At 45.7% G+C, this 17,145-nt stretch overlaps 1 protein-coding gene across 1 annotated transcript in view; it reads left to right on the forward strand.

Moving 5' to 3' along the window:
- The window catches only part of LOC130130696 (inactive ubiquitin carboxyl-terminal hydrolase 53-like), a 53,235-nt gene continuing 36,090 nt past the window's right edge, over window positions 1–17,145 (forward strand). Inside the window, exons 1-8 of the mRNA XM_056300474.1 lie at window positions 1–619; window positions 3,449–3,541; window positions 4,015–4,149; window positions 6,203–6,313; window positions 7,360–7,442; window positions 7,741–7,825; window positions 12,113–12,259; window positions 14,508–14,657. Coding sequence (XP_056156449.1) covers window positions 476–619; window positions 3,449–3,541; window positions 4,015–4,149; window positions 6,203–6,313; window positions 7,360–7,442; window positions 7,741–7,825; window positions 12,113–12,259; window positions 14,508–14,657 — 948 coding nt within the window. The 5' untranslated portion in view covers window positions 1–475. The remainder of the gene's footprint in view (window positions 620–3,448; window positions 3,542–4,014; window positions 4,150–6,202; window positions 6,314–7,359; window positions 7,443–7,740; window positions 7,826–12,112; window positions 12,260–14,507; window positions 14,658–17,145) is intronic.

Below are 17,145 nucleotides of genomic sequence, written 5' to 3' on the forward strand. Positions count from 1 at the left end.
TACAGATGATGAACCTCGGAGTGGATCTGTTGATTGAAAGCGATTGTCCTCAGTAAGTCCAATGCCATGTGGCAATCCCCCTGGAGCTGCATGGGAGACCACACTCCCTCGTAAACCTACTTCTCATGCCGTCAAGACCCTAGGATGAATAGAGCGTATTCCTTCATGGTTAAGAAGCAAATCATAAGGACAATCCGACCGGCGGATATCAAAGGATCACCCTAACCTGGACTTACACCGTGAATTAGCTTATTTTTGTGTGTTAAGTGTTTATAGTTTCATCTGAGATACTTCCAAGTCAAAGACGAGGCAGGAGACGGCCTCCTTTCGAGTCGGGGAGGTGGAGGGGTAGAGGCCCATGTGTTGCAAGACAATTGCTGCAGCCGGCGGGATAACGTAGCCTCGGACTGCCAACGCCAACTAGCCGTGTGGTCTTGACTCTCCCACTTCAGCAAAAGGCAGACCCCTCTATCCAATGGCATGGGTCAAGTTCTTCAGGAAGCCAGGAGGCAATCTTGCCAAGTCCTACCAGCCGGGGAGCATGCTGTCTCTGGCGCCCACCAAAGGCTTGCTGAATGAGCCAGGCCAAAACAGCTGCTTCCTCAACAGTGCTGTGCAGGTAGGTTCACCACACTGCGACCATTTTATTTTGTCCAGTGTCTACATAATTGAGTGTCACTATGTAGAATTATTGAACTGTCCTCAAGGTCTTCTGGGAAAAGCCATCAGTTGTTAAATTCATGCCAAATGTGATAATGAATTTGGGATGTCTGTGCCAACTTCCCTTTAAGATTGTATTGTTTTATGAGTTTGATTTTATAATTATTTTCCATAACCTAGTTGCATAATGCAAGCCGCATTATGCAATAAAATTGAATTTGTTTTGTAATACTCTGAGGCTGCTGCTGCTGTAGCATTAATGATTTCTGCGTTGAACTTAACCGAACAGCATCTCAGTTAATAGTAGAGCAAAGCAAGTCTGTAATCATCTTTTGGTTTTAAAAAAAGGGAGCCTGAAGCGTTGTCCCATTGATTTGGTTACCTGTAACATGGCTCTGCGTTGCAGAGTAAATAAGTATGGGCTCTATGGGAGTCATCAAATTCTATGCTGCGGATATCATGGGAGTGCATTCCAAGTTATTTTCCTTTTACAACACGGTTCAATTTACCTTTTTATCACCATTCACTGAATGGACAAAGGCAGACAAATGCTAAACCCATCATCATTTGTCTACTTGAGATTGGCATCCTCTGAAGTTGCAGTTTGACCCTGCATTCAGTCAGTGCTCTGACGTAGGAAAGAATAAGTTTCTTGGAAAAAAAATATTTAGTTTGAGTAATTTTTTTTTTTTGTAGAATGAGGGTTATCATAATAAGTCATCCAGTGTATGGAGGGATATATGCATACATGATATGTATAGGGGTGAACTTGTGTTGTGATGAAATTGTGTTTGGATGTGCACAGGTGAACTTGATGTAAAGGCCCATTAAGAATCTGTCTGTCTGTCTGTCTGTCCCTCTGTCTGTCTCTGTGTCTCAGTCTGTCTGTCTGTCCCTCTGTCTGTCTGTCTGTCTGTCTGTCTGTCTGTCTGTCTGTCTGTCTTTCTGTCTGTCCGTCCCTCTGTCTCTGTGTCTCTGTCTGTCTGTCCCTCTGTCTGTCTCTGTCTGTCTGTGTGTCTGTCCCTCTGTCCCTCTGTCTCTGTCTCTGTTTCTGTGTCTCTGTCTGTCTGTCTGTCTGTCAAGGGTGCCACATTACTTGCATATATTGGTTTGACATTGTATGGCAGCTTAACAGTTTGTCCTCTTGAAAAATGTGACTATGACTAATGTTGAGATTCAAAATCTTTGCCAATTTCCAAATATGTCCGAATCGCCTGATGTATTACATAATTTTTTGTGGTTTTTACTGAAATGCTGTTATTGTTAAGTGGGATGTGGAAGACAAGCAGGTTTATTGTGGCAGTCAGCCCAACAGCGAGGTCACTCTGGGTCTGTGACTCAGATCATGAAAACAGCCGATGAAGATGCCAGTTGAAGATGATGGTTACCTTAGGCGTTGTTTTTCTGGAAAGGGAGTCCAATCACTGTCCTTGACATGAACTCACAGACTTTATCCTTATGCCATGTCAATAACCAGCACAGACAGCAAAAAGCATCAAATGGGTCTGAACTATAGTATATCGTTTCAGAACTGACACAATACACACACATGCAACTATCAGATTGCGAAGGAGGCAATGTCATGCAAATTCCTTCACGTTAGCTTAAAACTTTTACTGCTTGATAGAAAAGGAAATCGAGCAAGGTCTGCTTATTTATGCCTCCTCCAAGAAAAACTTTCCACTGCACTTGTCCCTCTAATCATTCTTCGAGTGACAAATTATTTGCAAATGGAGCTTTGAAAGTTAAAAAAACTGCTTTTATCTGATGACATTTTACAACTCCTTTTTATCCTTTAATAGTGTGATACATATCGCAAAAAATGAAAACACCACAATGCTATTTTCTCTCTCCCTCATATCGAGCCCGCATGTTAAAGGACATTTAATGGGTTGTCCCAAAATGACATAATCGGTATTATTTAAAAAAGAAAAAAAAAGGGGACATCCAGGTGGTGGGCTATTCCGTTGCCTACCAATACAGGGATCGCCGGTTCAAATCCCCGTGTCACCTCCGGCTTGCTCACCTCACACACGGCTAGCTGTGTCTGTTCCTACAGACACAGTTGGCCGTGTCTGTGGGTGGGAAGCCGGATTTGGGTGTGTCCTGGTCACTGCACTAGCGCCTCCTCTGGTCGGTTGGGGCGCCTGTTCAGGGGGAGGGGGAACTTGGGGGAATAGCGTGAGCCTCCCACGTGCTACTTTCCCCTGGTGAAACTCCTCACTGTCAGGTGAAAAGAAGCAGCTGGTGACTCCACATGTATCAGAGGAGGCATGTGGTAGTCTGCAGCCCTCCCTGGATCGGCAGAGGGGTGGAGCAGCGACCGGGACGGCTCAGAAGAATGGGATAATTGGACAAGTACAATTGGGGAGAAAAAAAAAAGTGGAACCTGCCTTCATGAAATCATTGTTGGTAAATATTCCTTGGTTGTAAAAATAATGGCAGCTTACCAAGCATCCACTGTGTTTAAGAAATATTGAATTATATATGTGATTAATTTTTTTTAAAAATATGGATTTGTAACATTTTGCTTATAAACCCTCAGACCTTGCCCAATTCTCTACACATGGTTATTGCGATCCAAACCGCTTCATGATACTGAATTCTTTCACGGTACCTCGCCTCATAATCGTGTTTAGCTATGCCCAAGGCTTTTCATGTTTTTGAATGTGCTTCCTTTTCCCAGTAAGCCTCTCCGTAAGAAATACTGTATTTGCAAAGTAGTTCATGCTTTGCAAAATGGTCGAGACTTTATGACGTGGTGATTTTCTTCGAACCCATATTTCAGGTGCTGTGGCAACTGGACATCTTCAGGCGAAGCTTGCGGCAGCTGCCTGGTCACTTCTGTCTGGGAGAGTCATGCATCTTCTGTGCACTGAAGGTAAGTGGCAGTGAACAGCGTGGTCGATGAAAGCCAACGCTGTTGTCATTGACTTGCTGCTGGTCATCACTGTTGATTCGATATGACGTCTGCTCAGTTTAAATTACCAGACTGCAGATATCGAGAACTGCAGCGCCAGAGACTAGTCAATTATTCATTTGCAGGTTCTTTTGAGATGCCAAGCACCTCATGAAACCGGCTTCTAACTCATTTAAAAACTCATCTTTGAGGCGTTGCATTCTGATTGTAGGTTATAATCTTAATAACACTGCAAATCAAGTCAAACTGTATTTGTGGGCCTACAGCACAGATAATGTTAAGGAAAGTAAATGTGTTTCACAACATCATTAGTCAAGTAACTGAGAATCGGTACCAATACCCCCTCCTCCTATTCTCAGTCCATATCTTCATTTGTGGAGGTCGGCAACACTAGTTGCATCTATGACACTACGTGTCCCTCTCATGTTTTGCAGGGGATCTTTTCCCAGTTTCAGCACAGTCGGGAGCGTGCTCTGCCCTCGGATAACCTTCGTCACGCCTTGGCAGAGACCTTTAAGGACGAGCAGCGCTTCCAGCTGGGCTTCATGGACGACGCGGCGGAGTGCTTTGTAAGTTCCTGTGGTAACCCGGCTGTTCCTCAGGGTGGGGTGGGGAGGGGGGAGGGGGGATGGGAAGGAATGCGTGTGTTTGTTTGTGTGGTACCCCCGCCACGCAGTCAGGGTAATGCACTGTAACAAACTGTTTGGCGAGGTCAGTGAAAGAGCCTCTGTCCCTCCCATCAGCTCCCCGCCACACTGCCTCCGAATATTATTGTGGCAGGTTATATAAGAACCAGGGCTGTCTTTGGACCCCTCTCCTATGTGCTACTGTAGTGTGTTGCATCGCTTTTCTTTTCTTTTTTTTTGTAGCCCTCAAGGGTCTGCAGTCATTTCTACTACATCTTCCAATTTTTGTATTCGGTGTGTTGAGGTTCCAGACTTCTTTTTGCCAGCTGCAGTGTTATATTTTAATGTTGTTTTTTTTTTACTCCCGAGTTCTATTTTGAGCAAACAAACAAAGTCGTACCTTCTTTTCTACCTGACCTTTCAGTCATGGTCCTCGCTGTTCATCAGGCTAATTGAGTTTATTCCGCGTGTTGCGTACGTACCAAAACAAGCTTACTTCCTCACTTTAATGTAATTGGCAGAGAGCGCAGATGTGTGCTGTTTAATTCTGTGTAGCGCAGCACATTTGAACTGAAGACTTGACTGACTTAGGGCTTCTTATTACACCAAACTGGATGAACAGCAGAGAGAATGATGCTGCTATTTAAAACGCGGGGTTAATGAGAGGACGAGGGTCGAAGACAGCCCAAACAGTAAGTATTGCAGTAAAGTATAGCAGCTCCACAACGTGAGCTCTGCCGTGTGCATGCATAACCCCCCCCCGACTCTTTCACGAGCTGTTTTCCTAAATGCAGATGTCTTTTTAAACAAGTGCCTCAGAAACATTAATGGCACAGACAAATCTCTTGTCTTTTATGAAGTTTTGTATTTACCTCCTTTTTCTATTTCTATTATTATTATTATTATTATCATCATCATTATTATTATTATTTTCTATTATTTATTTTTATTTTTCTTCTTTTTTCTTTTCTTTTTCTCCTTTTTTCTTTTTTCGTTTTCTTTTTCCTTGTTTTTTTTCCCCCAAAGTGCCTCCTTATACATGAAAACCAGTAAAACTTAGATTAAGGTGTGCCTGCCAGTATCTGTCTCATCTTACGGGACTCTTCTTGCTTAATCCGAAACACTCATTCGTTCCAGTGTCGGCTTCGGCGGCTTCGAAGTGATTTCCGTAACCTTTCCAGGTCTATAAGCGGCCTTGGCCTTTTGCATATCCACAAGACTCCATAGCAACAGGAACATTTCAAAAGTTCAAGAAAGAGTTGAAATTGCGTGTTTGCTCAGCTTTACAGCACGTCTCCAAAGGTCGAGTGCCGAGTGACTGTGTTGCGGTGCATCACTGTACCATTTTTCCCTTGTGTAACCTCGTGGGTAGAAATAAAGAGTGTCGTCTGCTACCTGCTGCAAGTTGTCGAAAGGAATCGCTCAAAGATTTGGTAGAGGGGAACGCGGAAGTCCGGTGTTACTCGTCCTGTAAAATTGGAGTAATCGGTGACTTCCTCACGTTGACGTGACACGTAATTCAGAATTGATTTCACTTTGGAAGGAAGGGAGAGAAGAAGAAGCTGGCCTAAACTGAACCGAGAATTGTTTTACATGGCAATACACAGTAACAGAACACAAGTATGAGCTGAAAATAAAACGTGGCAATAACTTTTGGTTGCCAGGCAGTTTGTTGCTAAGTGTTAGTATATATGGTGTATATTCTGTGTTAAGCATATAAAGTGTAATTATGTGAGTCATCAAGTAACATTAGGTAAGTGTTACTAATAAAAGAAATGTACTAAGTAAAAGAAGAACCCAGGTAAAAGTGATGCCTGCATCAAGGTAAAATTGGGGTAAAAAGACAAATGCTTGTGAAGCCACAGATGGCCTCGCTGTCGTCCATGGGGGTTCAACACCTTCCTTGTTTGACTCAGACGTATGCTGTCCAGGCTGAGAAAGTTTTACAAATTTATCTTTCTTTTTTTTGTTTTGTACCCAACCATCTAATTCACAGGAAAACATCCTGGAGCGGATCCACCTGCACATCGTACCCGAGGAGACAGATGCCTGCACCTCGAAGTCCTGCATCACGCACCAGAAGTTTGCCATGTCAGTCTATGAGCAGGTAAACAGAGCAGAGTGTGCTCATTAGCATATCCATTTACCTTTTAATGAAGGACTGTTTCGCAACACTGCACGAAAATAAAATATCGTCATGTTGTTTCTCAGCGCCTCCACAATCCTGCTTTAGATGATTCAGTGCATACCCAATGTTGACTCTCATGTAGAATGTTCTGGAAAATTGAATGCACACAAACCAAGTGGATGTAAACACGTACGCACGTACGCATGCATGCACACATACACACACACACACACACACACACACACACACACAGGCTGGCACATGGATCACTTGTCTGAGACTGTAGCAATCTAATCCATCATGTTTTGAGATTGGGTTACCCCACTGAAACGGGGAGGGTGTATCTCATCAGATTCCTTAGAGAAGCGGCACAAGATGAATCATTGATAGTATACACAAATACATTCCAGGACAGACCCGTGCACCACCCAGCCCTGCAGCTGGGCTGACAGCAAGTCCCTATCCACCCCAGTCCCAAACCAGTTCTGCTATCTCCCAATCTAACACAGTCTCTCATGGGACGACTGCAAAAGCAACTAAAGCCCCAGAGCTGTAGTCATTCAATCTGTCTCTGCCCAGTGCCACGGCATCCAGTCGAAAACAGCCACTGCATTATCTAGGCCCTCGCTCCTCTGGATGTGGGAAGATCTCAGTCGATATGAGATGGATAACTTTCGGAAGCAAATTGCACATATTGTATGTGGGTCATTAGGTTTATGGAGCCACGGAATCGTGTAGAAGTTACTGTTCACAACTGATGGAAGCAGTTGAGTATTAAGAAGTCGACTTGTCGCCGTTGCTGCTTATCTGCAGTCTGTCATCTCCTTCCACAGTTTATACAGAGCAAGTCCAAATGGGTCCTTTGGCTATGTCTATCTCCAGACCCACCCTTTCCAAAATGACATGCTGACTTGATAATTAGATAATTAGTACTTGGCAGTGGCTAAGTAGTGCCTCACTAACGCTCATATTATGGTTGTTGTTGCCCCCCCCCCTCTCTCTTGGTTTTTCTCTCCGTTCTGCAGTCTGTGTGTCGTAGCTGCGGGGCATCTTCAGACCCCCTGCCATTCACAGAGCTTGTGCATTATGTCTCCACCACTGCCCTCTGGTAAGGCAAAATACTTTAGTTTCCACTGTCAATATGAACCATGCTCCACCCTCCCTGTTCACATCTGTTGTCTGTTTTTCTTTCCCCCTTTTCACACCTCTTACCGGGTGCCCTCGAACGGGCTATCGCTTCCACTTGTAGCCAACATTACACACCCGACAGTCTTGTACATTTTAAATCTGCCTGTCCTCTCCATGGCCCATTTGTCTCTGCTTCTGTGTCCCTGTCTCACTGCCGCTCCTTGTTTCCTCCATTTCTGCTGACAACCTGTTTCTCCTCCACACATCTTCCTCTTCAGCCACCAGGTGTATCACAGGAGAGACGAGTCCTTCGGGGAGCTATTACAAGCTGCCAGCACCATCGGGGACTTTCGCAACTGTCCGGTAAGCAGCCCTGCAAGTTGGCGTTTAAGAATATGAGCTTTGCAGAGGGAGCCTTATCACATGCACTTTAAGAAGTCATTCATTTTTACAGCAGAAATACTCTCTCAGAACCTCGAACCGTGAGCACAGGTGCCCCCCAGGGCCGTGTCAGTTCACCTGCTCTTTTTATCTTACACACTAACAAATGTAGAAGCTATAACCCTAACATTAACATCATTAAATTCTCGGATGAAGCTTGGCTCTAATGAAAAAAGATAGCGATTTATCTGACTATCATTTGGACATAGAGGTTTGTAAAATGGTGTGACTACACCCACCTTGTCTTGAATGTGAGGGGATGATGTTCAACCCCAGGGGGGTTGGCGTCCACAGGCCTGTGGTCATCCACGATGAAACCTTCTCACAGTTCTCCTCATATGAATACCTTATTCATTCATTCATTCATTCATTCATTCATTCATTCATTAGATTTTTCTCCCCAATTTTCCTTGGCCAATTAACCCACTCTTCTGAGCCATCCTGGTCGCTGCTCCACCCCCTCTGCCAATCTGGTTGGGGCTGCAAACTACCACGGGCCTCCTCCGATGCATGTGGAGTCGCCAGCCGCTTTTTTTCTTCTGACAGTGAGGAGTTTAGCCAAGGGGACGTAGCATGTGGGAGGATCACGCTATCCCCCCCCCCCCCCGAACAAGCGCCCTGACTGACCAGAGGAGGCGCTAGTGCGGCGACCGGGACACATACCCACATCCGGCTTCCCACCCCCAGACACCGCCAATTGTGTCTGTAGGGACGCCCAACCAAGCCGGAGATAACACGGGGATTCGAACTGGCGATCCTCGTGTTGGTAGACAACAGAATAGACCGCTGCACCACCCGGACGCCCTACCTTGGTATTTTTATTGACAACTTATTAACTTGGAACAGCCATGTGGACAGTCTCTGTAGATCACAACAACGACTGCACGTCCTGCCTCGACTTGAGAGTTCACGGTGTTGATTAAACATTTATGTTAGTCTTTTATCAGGCAGTCTTAGAGAGCCGTCTCAGATAGGACATTTTACAGCTTGTAACTGCAGTAACCTCTCTGTGCAACTAAATTCTAAACTGGTCCTATTGATGCAGACTGCATGGAAGATTATGGGGGTAAGACAACATTCATCCTTGCACAGTCTACTTATGAACAGGCTACTCTAAGGTAAGCCAGTAGGATAGTTACTGATCCATCCCATGTTCTACACGATGAGTATCAGCTACTGTCCTCAGAAGGAGGTTCAGAGTCCCTTGTTGCAGATTACATAGATTTAAAAATTAATTTTTCCCCATTACAGTAAAACTTATTTTTCCCCCCCAGTTGTACTTGGCCAATTACCCCACTCTTCCGAGCCATCCCAGTCGCTGCTCCACCCCCTCTGCCGATCTGGGGAGGGCTGCAGACTACCACATGCCTCCTCCGATACATGTGGAGTCACCAGCCGCTTCTTTTCACCTGACAGTGAGGAGTTTCGCCAGGGGGACGTAGCGTGTGGGAGGATCACGCTATTCCCCAGTTCCCCCTCCTCCCCGAACAGGCGCCCCGACTGACCAAAGAAGGCGCTAGTTCAGCAACCAGGACACATACCCACATCTGGATTCCCAACCACAGACACAGCCAATTGTGTCTGTAGGGACACCCGACCAAGCCGGAGGTAACACGGGGATTCGAACTGGCGATCCTCGTGTTGGTAGGTAACGGAATAGACCACCACGGCACCCAGACGCAACTACTACTACTACTACTTTCGGCTGATCCCGTTAGGGGTCGCCACAGCGGATCATCCATTTCCATCTCTTCCTGTCCTCTGCATCTTCCTCTGTCACACCAGCCACCTACGTGTCCTCTCTCACCACATCCATAAACCTCCTCTTTGGCCTTCCTCTTTTCCTCTTCCCCGGCAGCTCCATATTCAGCATCCTTCTCCCAATATACCCAGCATTTCTCCTCCACACATGTCCAAGCCATCTCAATCTTGTCTCTCTTGCTTTGTCTCCAAACCGTCCAACCTGAGCTGTCCCTCTAATATACTCGTTCCTAATCCTGTCCTTCTTCATCACTCCCAATGAAAATCTTAGCATCTTCAACTCTGCCACATCCAGCTCCACCTCGTGTCTTTTCATCAGTGCCACTGTCTCCAAACCATATAACATAGCTGGTCTCACAACCATCTTGTAAACCTTCCTTTTAACTCTTGCTGGTACCCTTCTGTCGCAAATCTCTCATGATACTCTTCTCCATCCACTCCACCCTGTCTGCACTCTCTTCATCACCTCTATCCTGCACTCCCTGTTACTTTGTACAGCTTATCCACCTTTGTCACCTGTACTCCTTGCATCCTCACCATTCTGCTGTCCTCCCTCACATTCACGCATATGCATTCCGTCTTGCTCCTACTGACTTTAGTTTCTCTTCTCTCCAGTGCATACCTCCACCTCTCCAGGCTCTCCTCCACCTGCAACCTATTCTTACTACACATCACAGTGTCATCCGCAAACATCATAGTCCACGGAGACGCCTGCCTGAACTCGTCTGTCAACCTGCCCATCACCGTTGCAAACAAGAAAGGGCTCAGAGCCTATCCTTGATGTAATCCCACCTCCACCTTGAACCCATCTGTCATTCCAACCGCACACCTCACCACTGTCACACTTCCCTCATACATATCCTGCACCACTCCTACATACTTCTCTGCTACTCCCGACTTCCTCATACAGTACCACACCTCCTCTCTCGGGACCCTGTCATGTGCTTTCTCTAAATCCACAAAGACACGTTGTAACTCCTTCTGGCCTTCTCTATACTTCGCAATCAACATTCTCAAAGCAAACATCACATCTGTGGTTCTCTTTCATGGCATGAAACCATACTGCTGCTCGCTAATCATCACCTCTCCTCTTAACCTAGCTTCTATTACTCTTTCCCATATCTTCATGCTGTGGCTGATCAACTTTATACCTCTGTAGTTACTGCAGCTCTGCACGTCGCCCTTATTCTTGAAAATCGGTACCGGTATATACTTCTTCTCCAATCCTCAGGGATCCTCTCACTTTCTAAGATTGTGTTAAACAATCTAGTTAAAAACTTCACTGCCATCTCTCCTAAACATCTCCATGCCTCCATAGGTATGTCATCAGGACCAACTGACCAACTGCCTTTCTACTCTTCATCCTCTTCACAGCTGCCCTCACTTCCTCCTTGCTAATCCACTGCACTTCCTGATTAGCTATCCTACATCATCCAACCTTCTCTCTCTCTCTCATTTTCTTCGTTCATCAGCCCCTCAAAGTACTCCTTCCACCTTCTCAACACACTCTCCTCGCTTATCAGCACATTTCCATCTCTATCCTTCATCACCCTAACCTGCTGCACATCCTTCCCAGCTTGGTCCCTCTGTCTAGCCAGCACCCGGACGCAACATTAAACATTATTTAAGTGACATGTTGGGATACCATGAAATCACTGCATTTTTTTGCATTGACTCAAAAAGTATGACGTTTTTTTTTCTTTTGTATTGAAAGAAAAAAAAGATATTTGATCGCAAAGATGAAAATTAAACCTTTTTCCCCTCTGTCCCCAAACAAATTGTGTTTATTGTGGACATGCTGAGACCTGCTCGGTTGCCTGCTGTGACCCATAGTTTGAAAACCGCCGATTTAGAAAGCTTCAAAGTTGTGTATCAGGTTATGACAATATCCAAATTTCATCCTGATACAATAACATTTAGAGATCCATCCATTCCATTATCCAAGCTGCTTATACCAATTGGGGTCACGGGATGCTTGAGCCTATCCCAGCAGTCATTGGGTGGCAGGCGGGGAGACACCCTGGACAGGCCGCCAGGCCATCACAGGGCCAACACATTCACACTGAGGGACAATTTAGTATGGCCAATTCACCTGACCTACATGTGTTTGGACTGGGGGAGGAAACCGGAGTGCCCGGAGGAAACCCACGCAGACACGGGGAGAACATGCAAACTCCACACAGAGAACGACCCCCAAGGTTGGACTACCCTGGGGTTCGAACCCAGGACCTTGTTGCTGTCAGGCAACAGTGCTTACCACTGTGCCACTCACATTTAAAGATGATAAACGATAATATTGAGTTGCCCAGCCCTATTTGGGTGCCCATGCGCTTGAGTGATATTATCTCTCTCTCTTTCTCTCTCTCTCTGTGTCTCTCTCTGACTCTCTGTCTCTCTGACTCTCTGTCTCTGTCTCACTCTCTGTCTCTCTGACTCCCCCATATCCAGAGTAACTGTGGCCAGAGGATTAAGATCCGTCGGGTCCTCATGAATTCTCCAGAGATAGTTACCATCGGGTTTGTCTGGGACACGGAGCAGTCCGACCTCACCGAGGAGGTGATCCGCTCGCTGGGGCCTCATCTCAGCCTCGCCGGGGTAAGCATGCTTGACGCACCAATGCAATTACCAGCCATTCACGTACAGATCCCATACTGTAATTTGCATTATTTTTATTACTTTCTTTTCTTTTTTTTTTAAATTCTGTTTCCTGTCAATCCCTGACAAGCATTTATTACATGGCTTATCCTGGTTCAGACTTTTCAGGTCTGTGGATTTTTCCCGATTGTAGTTTGTATATTTTAAAACAGAGGCATGTTTGAGTTGGAAAGCCAGAAGAAGTTTTGTGCAAAGCTCTTACTCAGTGATCTTGGCCTGTCACCCGAACACCACACAGCTCAGTCAAATAGTCTGATTAAAGACCTAAATTGCGAAAGCGCCGAATGTCCCGAAATTGATTTAAAATTGGAACATTGCATCCTTCGTTTAACGAGGAATGGAGTAAGCCCCAAATGATTTGTCTCTGGGATTGATGAACAATCCAGAAGGGCCGACGTGATTGACATGATTCTGCCTCCGGATGTGACTTGTGTTGTTCCTGTGCTGCTGTCGTGTGCTTGGTAATACGACTGCTGCCGTACGGCTGCTGTTTCTTGACCTGCCATGTCTGGTTTGATTTATTTTGATGCAACAGAGCATATGTGGGACATAAAGTAGGGATTTGTTGCTGTGTAAGTAGGGGCCATTGCGTAAGCGGCCAACACCCAATGCCCAGTTGGCCCACGCTGTTGATCAAAAAGCCCTTTCTGGCCTGGGTCAGTTTGTCTAAAACCCTCAGAGTGTGTGTGTGTGTGTGTGTGTGTGTGTGTGTGTGTGTGGGTCTGTTTGTCTCTCTCTTTCTCGCTCTGTCTCTTTCGCTCTCTCTGTCTGCCTCTCTGTCTCTCTCTCACTCTCTAGCTCTCTGTCTCGCTCTGTCTCTCTTTTTCTGTCTCGCTTTCTTGCTCTCTGTCGCTCTCTCTCGCTCTTGCTCTCTTGCTCTGTCTCGTTCTGTCTCTCTCTCTGTCTCTTTCTTGCTCTCTGTCTCTCGCTCTCTCTGTCTCTGTCTCTCTCTCGCTCTGTCTGTCTGTCTGTCTGTCTGTCTGTCTGTCTGTCTGTCTGTCTGTCTGTCTGTCTGTCTGTCTGTCTCTCTCGGTAACCATCTGGGATGAGTACTTGACATTGAGCTATCTTTGTATTTGCGGCCTTTACTGTGTTTGTTGACCTGTTTATATTCAAAACCACTTGCGCACAAGCACACAGGATTGTGCTTGGATTCACAATAATCGTGATTATGGTGTTTGTACGCTTTTTAATTGTGCGACACAGCACTGTTTTTGCCAGCTGCCCCGTTTTCTCCTCCGTGCACGAAGTCACGTTTTGCAATAAGATGTATTTAGTAAGGTCAATTGCAGTACTCGCGTTGACGAGAACTGAATACGCGATTAACGATGCAGTTCAAGTCACAAACGCAATACATGATCAAAGACAACACAAGTTAGTGGGTTCACCTCAGCTCAGTGTATTGGATGGGCCTTAAGGGAGGAAAAAAAGAATCAATTGGTGCGGTTCAGAGCAGGACAAACTTCCATGCACAACACATTACATAACTTCTGTTGAAGTTTTTCCTTTTCCTTTTCTATCGAGAAATGCCCTTGTTGGATTCTATTCGTTTAGTCAACATGCTGACCAGTGCTGGGGAAACGAAGTCGGAAGAAATGGACAGAAGGGAGTGTTTTGATAGAGTAAGTTAAAGAGGAGGGATGGAAATAAAACGACAGATAGAAACGTGAAGGTTTCCGAGACACATGTTGCTTTTGCCTCTCTGCAGTTTTTTTGTGAATAAGTAAAGTAAACTTGGAGTGCATTCATTTCTATTAGTTGACCGCTTTCAGACAACCGTCAGTTTCAGTGCTGCTTCTCAGGTCGAAGGATAGCAGTCAGTATTTTGCCTTTTTGCAGATGGGAAGCAAGCGAGAGCTACTTTATATTAGTACAAAGGCCGTTTCTGGTATCTCTGTAGACCGCGGTGGCCAAGCGATGGTGTCAGTATTAAGCTATGACAGCTGTGATTTAACACCAGACTCTATTTGTGCTGATTGTTGGATCAATCAGTGGGTCATTCTCTTCAAGCTGAATCTATAAACAGATGGAGTTACTGATTCCAACAGCTATTAACATCACTCACTGGCCTGCCCACTTCACTGGTGGAGGGTTGATACTCATGAGTAATCAGTGTGTGTGTGTGTGTGTGTGTGTGTGTGTGTACACGTGTGTGTGTGCATGTATGTGCAAACGTATGTACATAAAGCTTTTCTACAGGGTAACAGACGAGCACGCCAAAAAGGGAGAACTGCTGCTCGTCGGGATGATCTGCTACTCCAGCCGCCACTACTGTGCCTTTGCCTTCCACACCAAGTCCTCCAAATGGGTCTTCTTTGACGACGCCACGGTGAAAGAGGTGAGGAAACGTGAACATTTTAAATCAAGCAAGACATGCATCCAGCAGTTTAAAGTACTCCACAGTGGGGCATCCGGGTGGTGTGGCGGTCTATTCCGTTGCCTACCAACACAGGGATCGCAGGATCGAATCCCCGTGTTACCTCCGGCTTGGTTGGGCGTCCTACAGACACAATTGGCTGTGTCTGTGGGTGGGAAGCCAGATGTGGGTATGTGTCCTGGCTGCTGCACTAGCGCCTCCTCTGGTTGGTCGGGGTGCCTGTTCAGGGGGGAGGGGGAACTGGGGGGAATAGCGTGATCCTCCCACGCGCTACAATTCCCTGGTGAAACTCCTCGTGGTCAGGTGAAAAAAGCGGCTGGTGACTCCACATGTATCAGAGGAGGCATGTGGTAGTCCTCAGCCCTCCCCGGATCAGCAGAGGGGGTGGAGCAGCGACCGGGACAGCTCGGAAGAGTGGGGTAATTGGCCGGATACAATTAGGGAGAAAAGGGGGGGCGGGGTAATAAATAAATAAATAAAGTACTTCGCGGTGTGTTGAAAAAGCTTCAGAGCTGTTCATCCGTTTAAATATTGAATCGACCATTTTGCATCTTAAGAATTGAATGGCACAAACACTGATTTGCTTCAGGCTGTATTAATATTTCAATATTGCCGATCAAGCCTAAGACCCCTGTTTACATCATATGACTTATGATAATATGCAGTTTTTCTTTTTAAATATTTTTCTCACACACAAACACAAATATCCATACGGTGTGGGTGATTGAGTGCAACATAACAATATTAAAATAAATGCATTTTGTGTATTTTCTTCAGATTATTCCAGTTTTCACATTTCACTTTGGACCAGAGCAGATCCATCCATCCATCCATTATCCAAACCACTTAAAGAGCAGATGGAGTCTTAAAAAAAAATCACAATATTGAATTGCTATATTTATAATATTGTGATATTTGATAAATTACAATTTGTATTGAATCAGCATTGGAACAGCTCTGTGATATGGAATGGGGGGTTACCTGCTATCTCCCAACCGCATAAATGAATATACACTGATGACCCAAAACATTATGACCAATGAACCGAATAACGTGATCATCTCCAAACAAGCTCACATGTCAAGGTCTGAGTAGATTAGATGGTAAGCAAACAATCAGTTCTTGTAGTCAGGTGGTGGATGCAGGAGAAATGGGCAGGAGTAAAGACCTGAGCAACTTTGACAAGGGCCAAATTGTTATGCCCAGATGACTGGGTCAGAGCATCTCTGAAACAGCAAGACTTGTGAGGTGCTCGGGGTCAGCAGCGGTAAGTACCTACTGACAGTGGTCCGAAGAGGGACAAACCGCAAACCGGCGACAGGAAGTTGGGCAGCCAAGGCTCATCGATGTGCGAGGGCATCGAAGGCTTTTCCGTCTGCCCCGAAACAACAGAAGGTCTACTGTGCCACAAGTTACAGAAAATTTTAATGATGGTTACTGGAGGAATGTGTCACAGCACACAGTGCATTGCACCCTGCTGCGTATTGGGCTGCCTAGCCACAGACTGGTCAGAGTACCTATGATGACCCCTGTCCTCCATCGAAAGTGCCTACAATGGACACACAAGTGTCGGAACTGGATCTTGGAGCAGTAGAAGGTCGCCTGGCCCGATGAATCCCTTTCTCTTTTAGATCATGTGGATGGCTGTGTATGTGTGCGCCATTTACCTGGGGAAGTCATGGCACCAGGATGCACTGTGGGGGGGGGGGATGAAGCTGGAGGAGGGAGTGTGATGCTATGGGTAATATTCTGCTGGTAAACTCTGGGTCCGGCCATTCATGTGGCATCAATTTGACACGTACCACCTACCTAAATTTTGTTGCAGACCAGGTTCACCCCTTCATGGCAATGTTGTTCTCTGATGGCAGTGGCCTCTTTCAGGAGGATAATGCGCCCTGCCACACTGTACACATTGTTGGGCAGAGTTGTAAAAACCAGGTCCAGAAAGTAAAAGTCCAAACCATGTATTTGCTCCACTCATGCACTACACCAGCAGATTCTAGTCAACACCACTCCTCAACTAGGTAGGGAAAACTAGCTAATGAAATCAGCTGGTTTAGTAACATGGTTGGAGCAAATACACGGTTTGGACATTTACTTTCTGGACCTGGTTTTTACACCTCTGTTGTTGGGGAATGGTTTGAGGAACATGATGAATTGTTCAAGGTGTTGCCCTGGCCTCCATATTCTCCAGATCTCAATCTGATTGAGCATCTGTGGGATGCGCTGGACTGACGGGATCCATGGCGGAAGAGAGGTGAAGAAGAAAGTTCAGGCAGGGTGCAGTAGGTCACTTACTTACTCGTTAGTTACTTGCTAGTTAGTTACTTACCAGTTACTTGGTTACTTACTAGTTACTTATTTAGTTACCCAGTTACTTAGTTGCCTAGTTACTTGGCTACTTTCTTAGTTACTTGCTACTTACTGTTTACTTACTTTAAAGTTTTGT

This window comes from Lampris incognitus, chromosome 20 (assembly GCF_029633865.1).
Source record: "Lampris incognitus isolate fLamInc1 chromosome 20, fLamInc1.hap2, whole genome shotgun sequence".
NCBI lineage: Eukaryota > Metazoa > Chordata > Actinopteri > Lampriformes > Lampridae > Lampris > Lampris incognitus.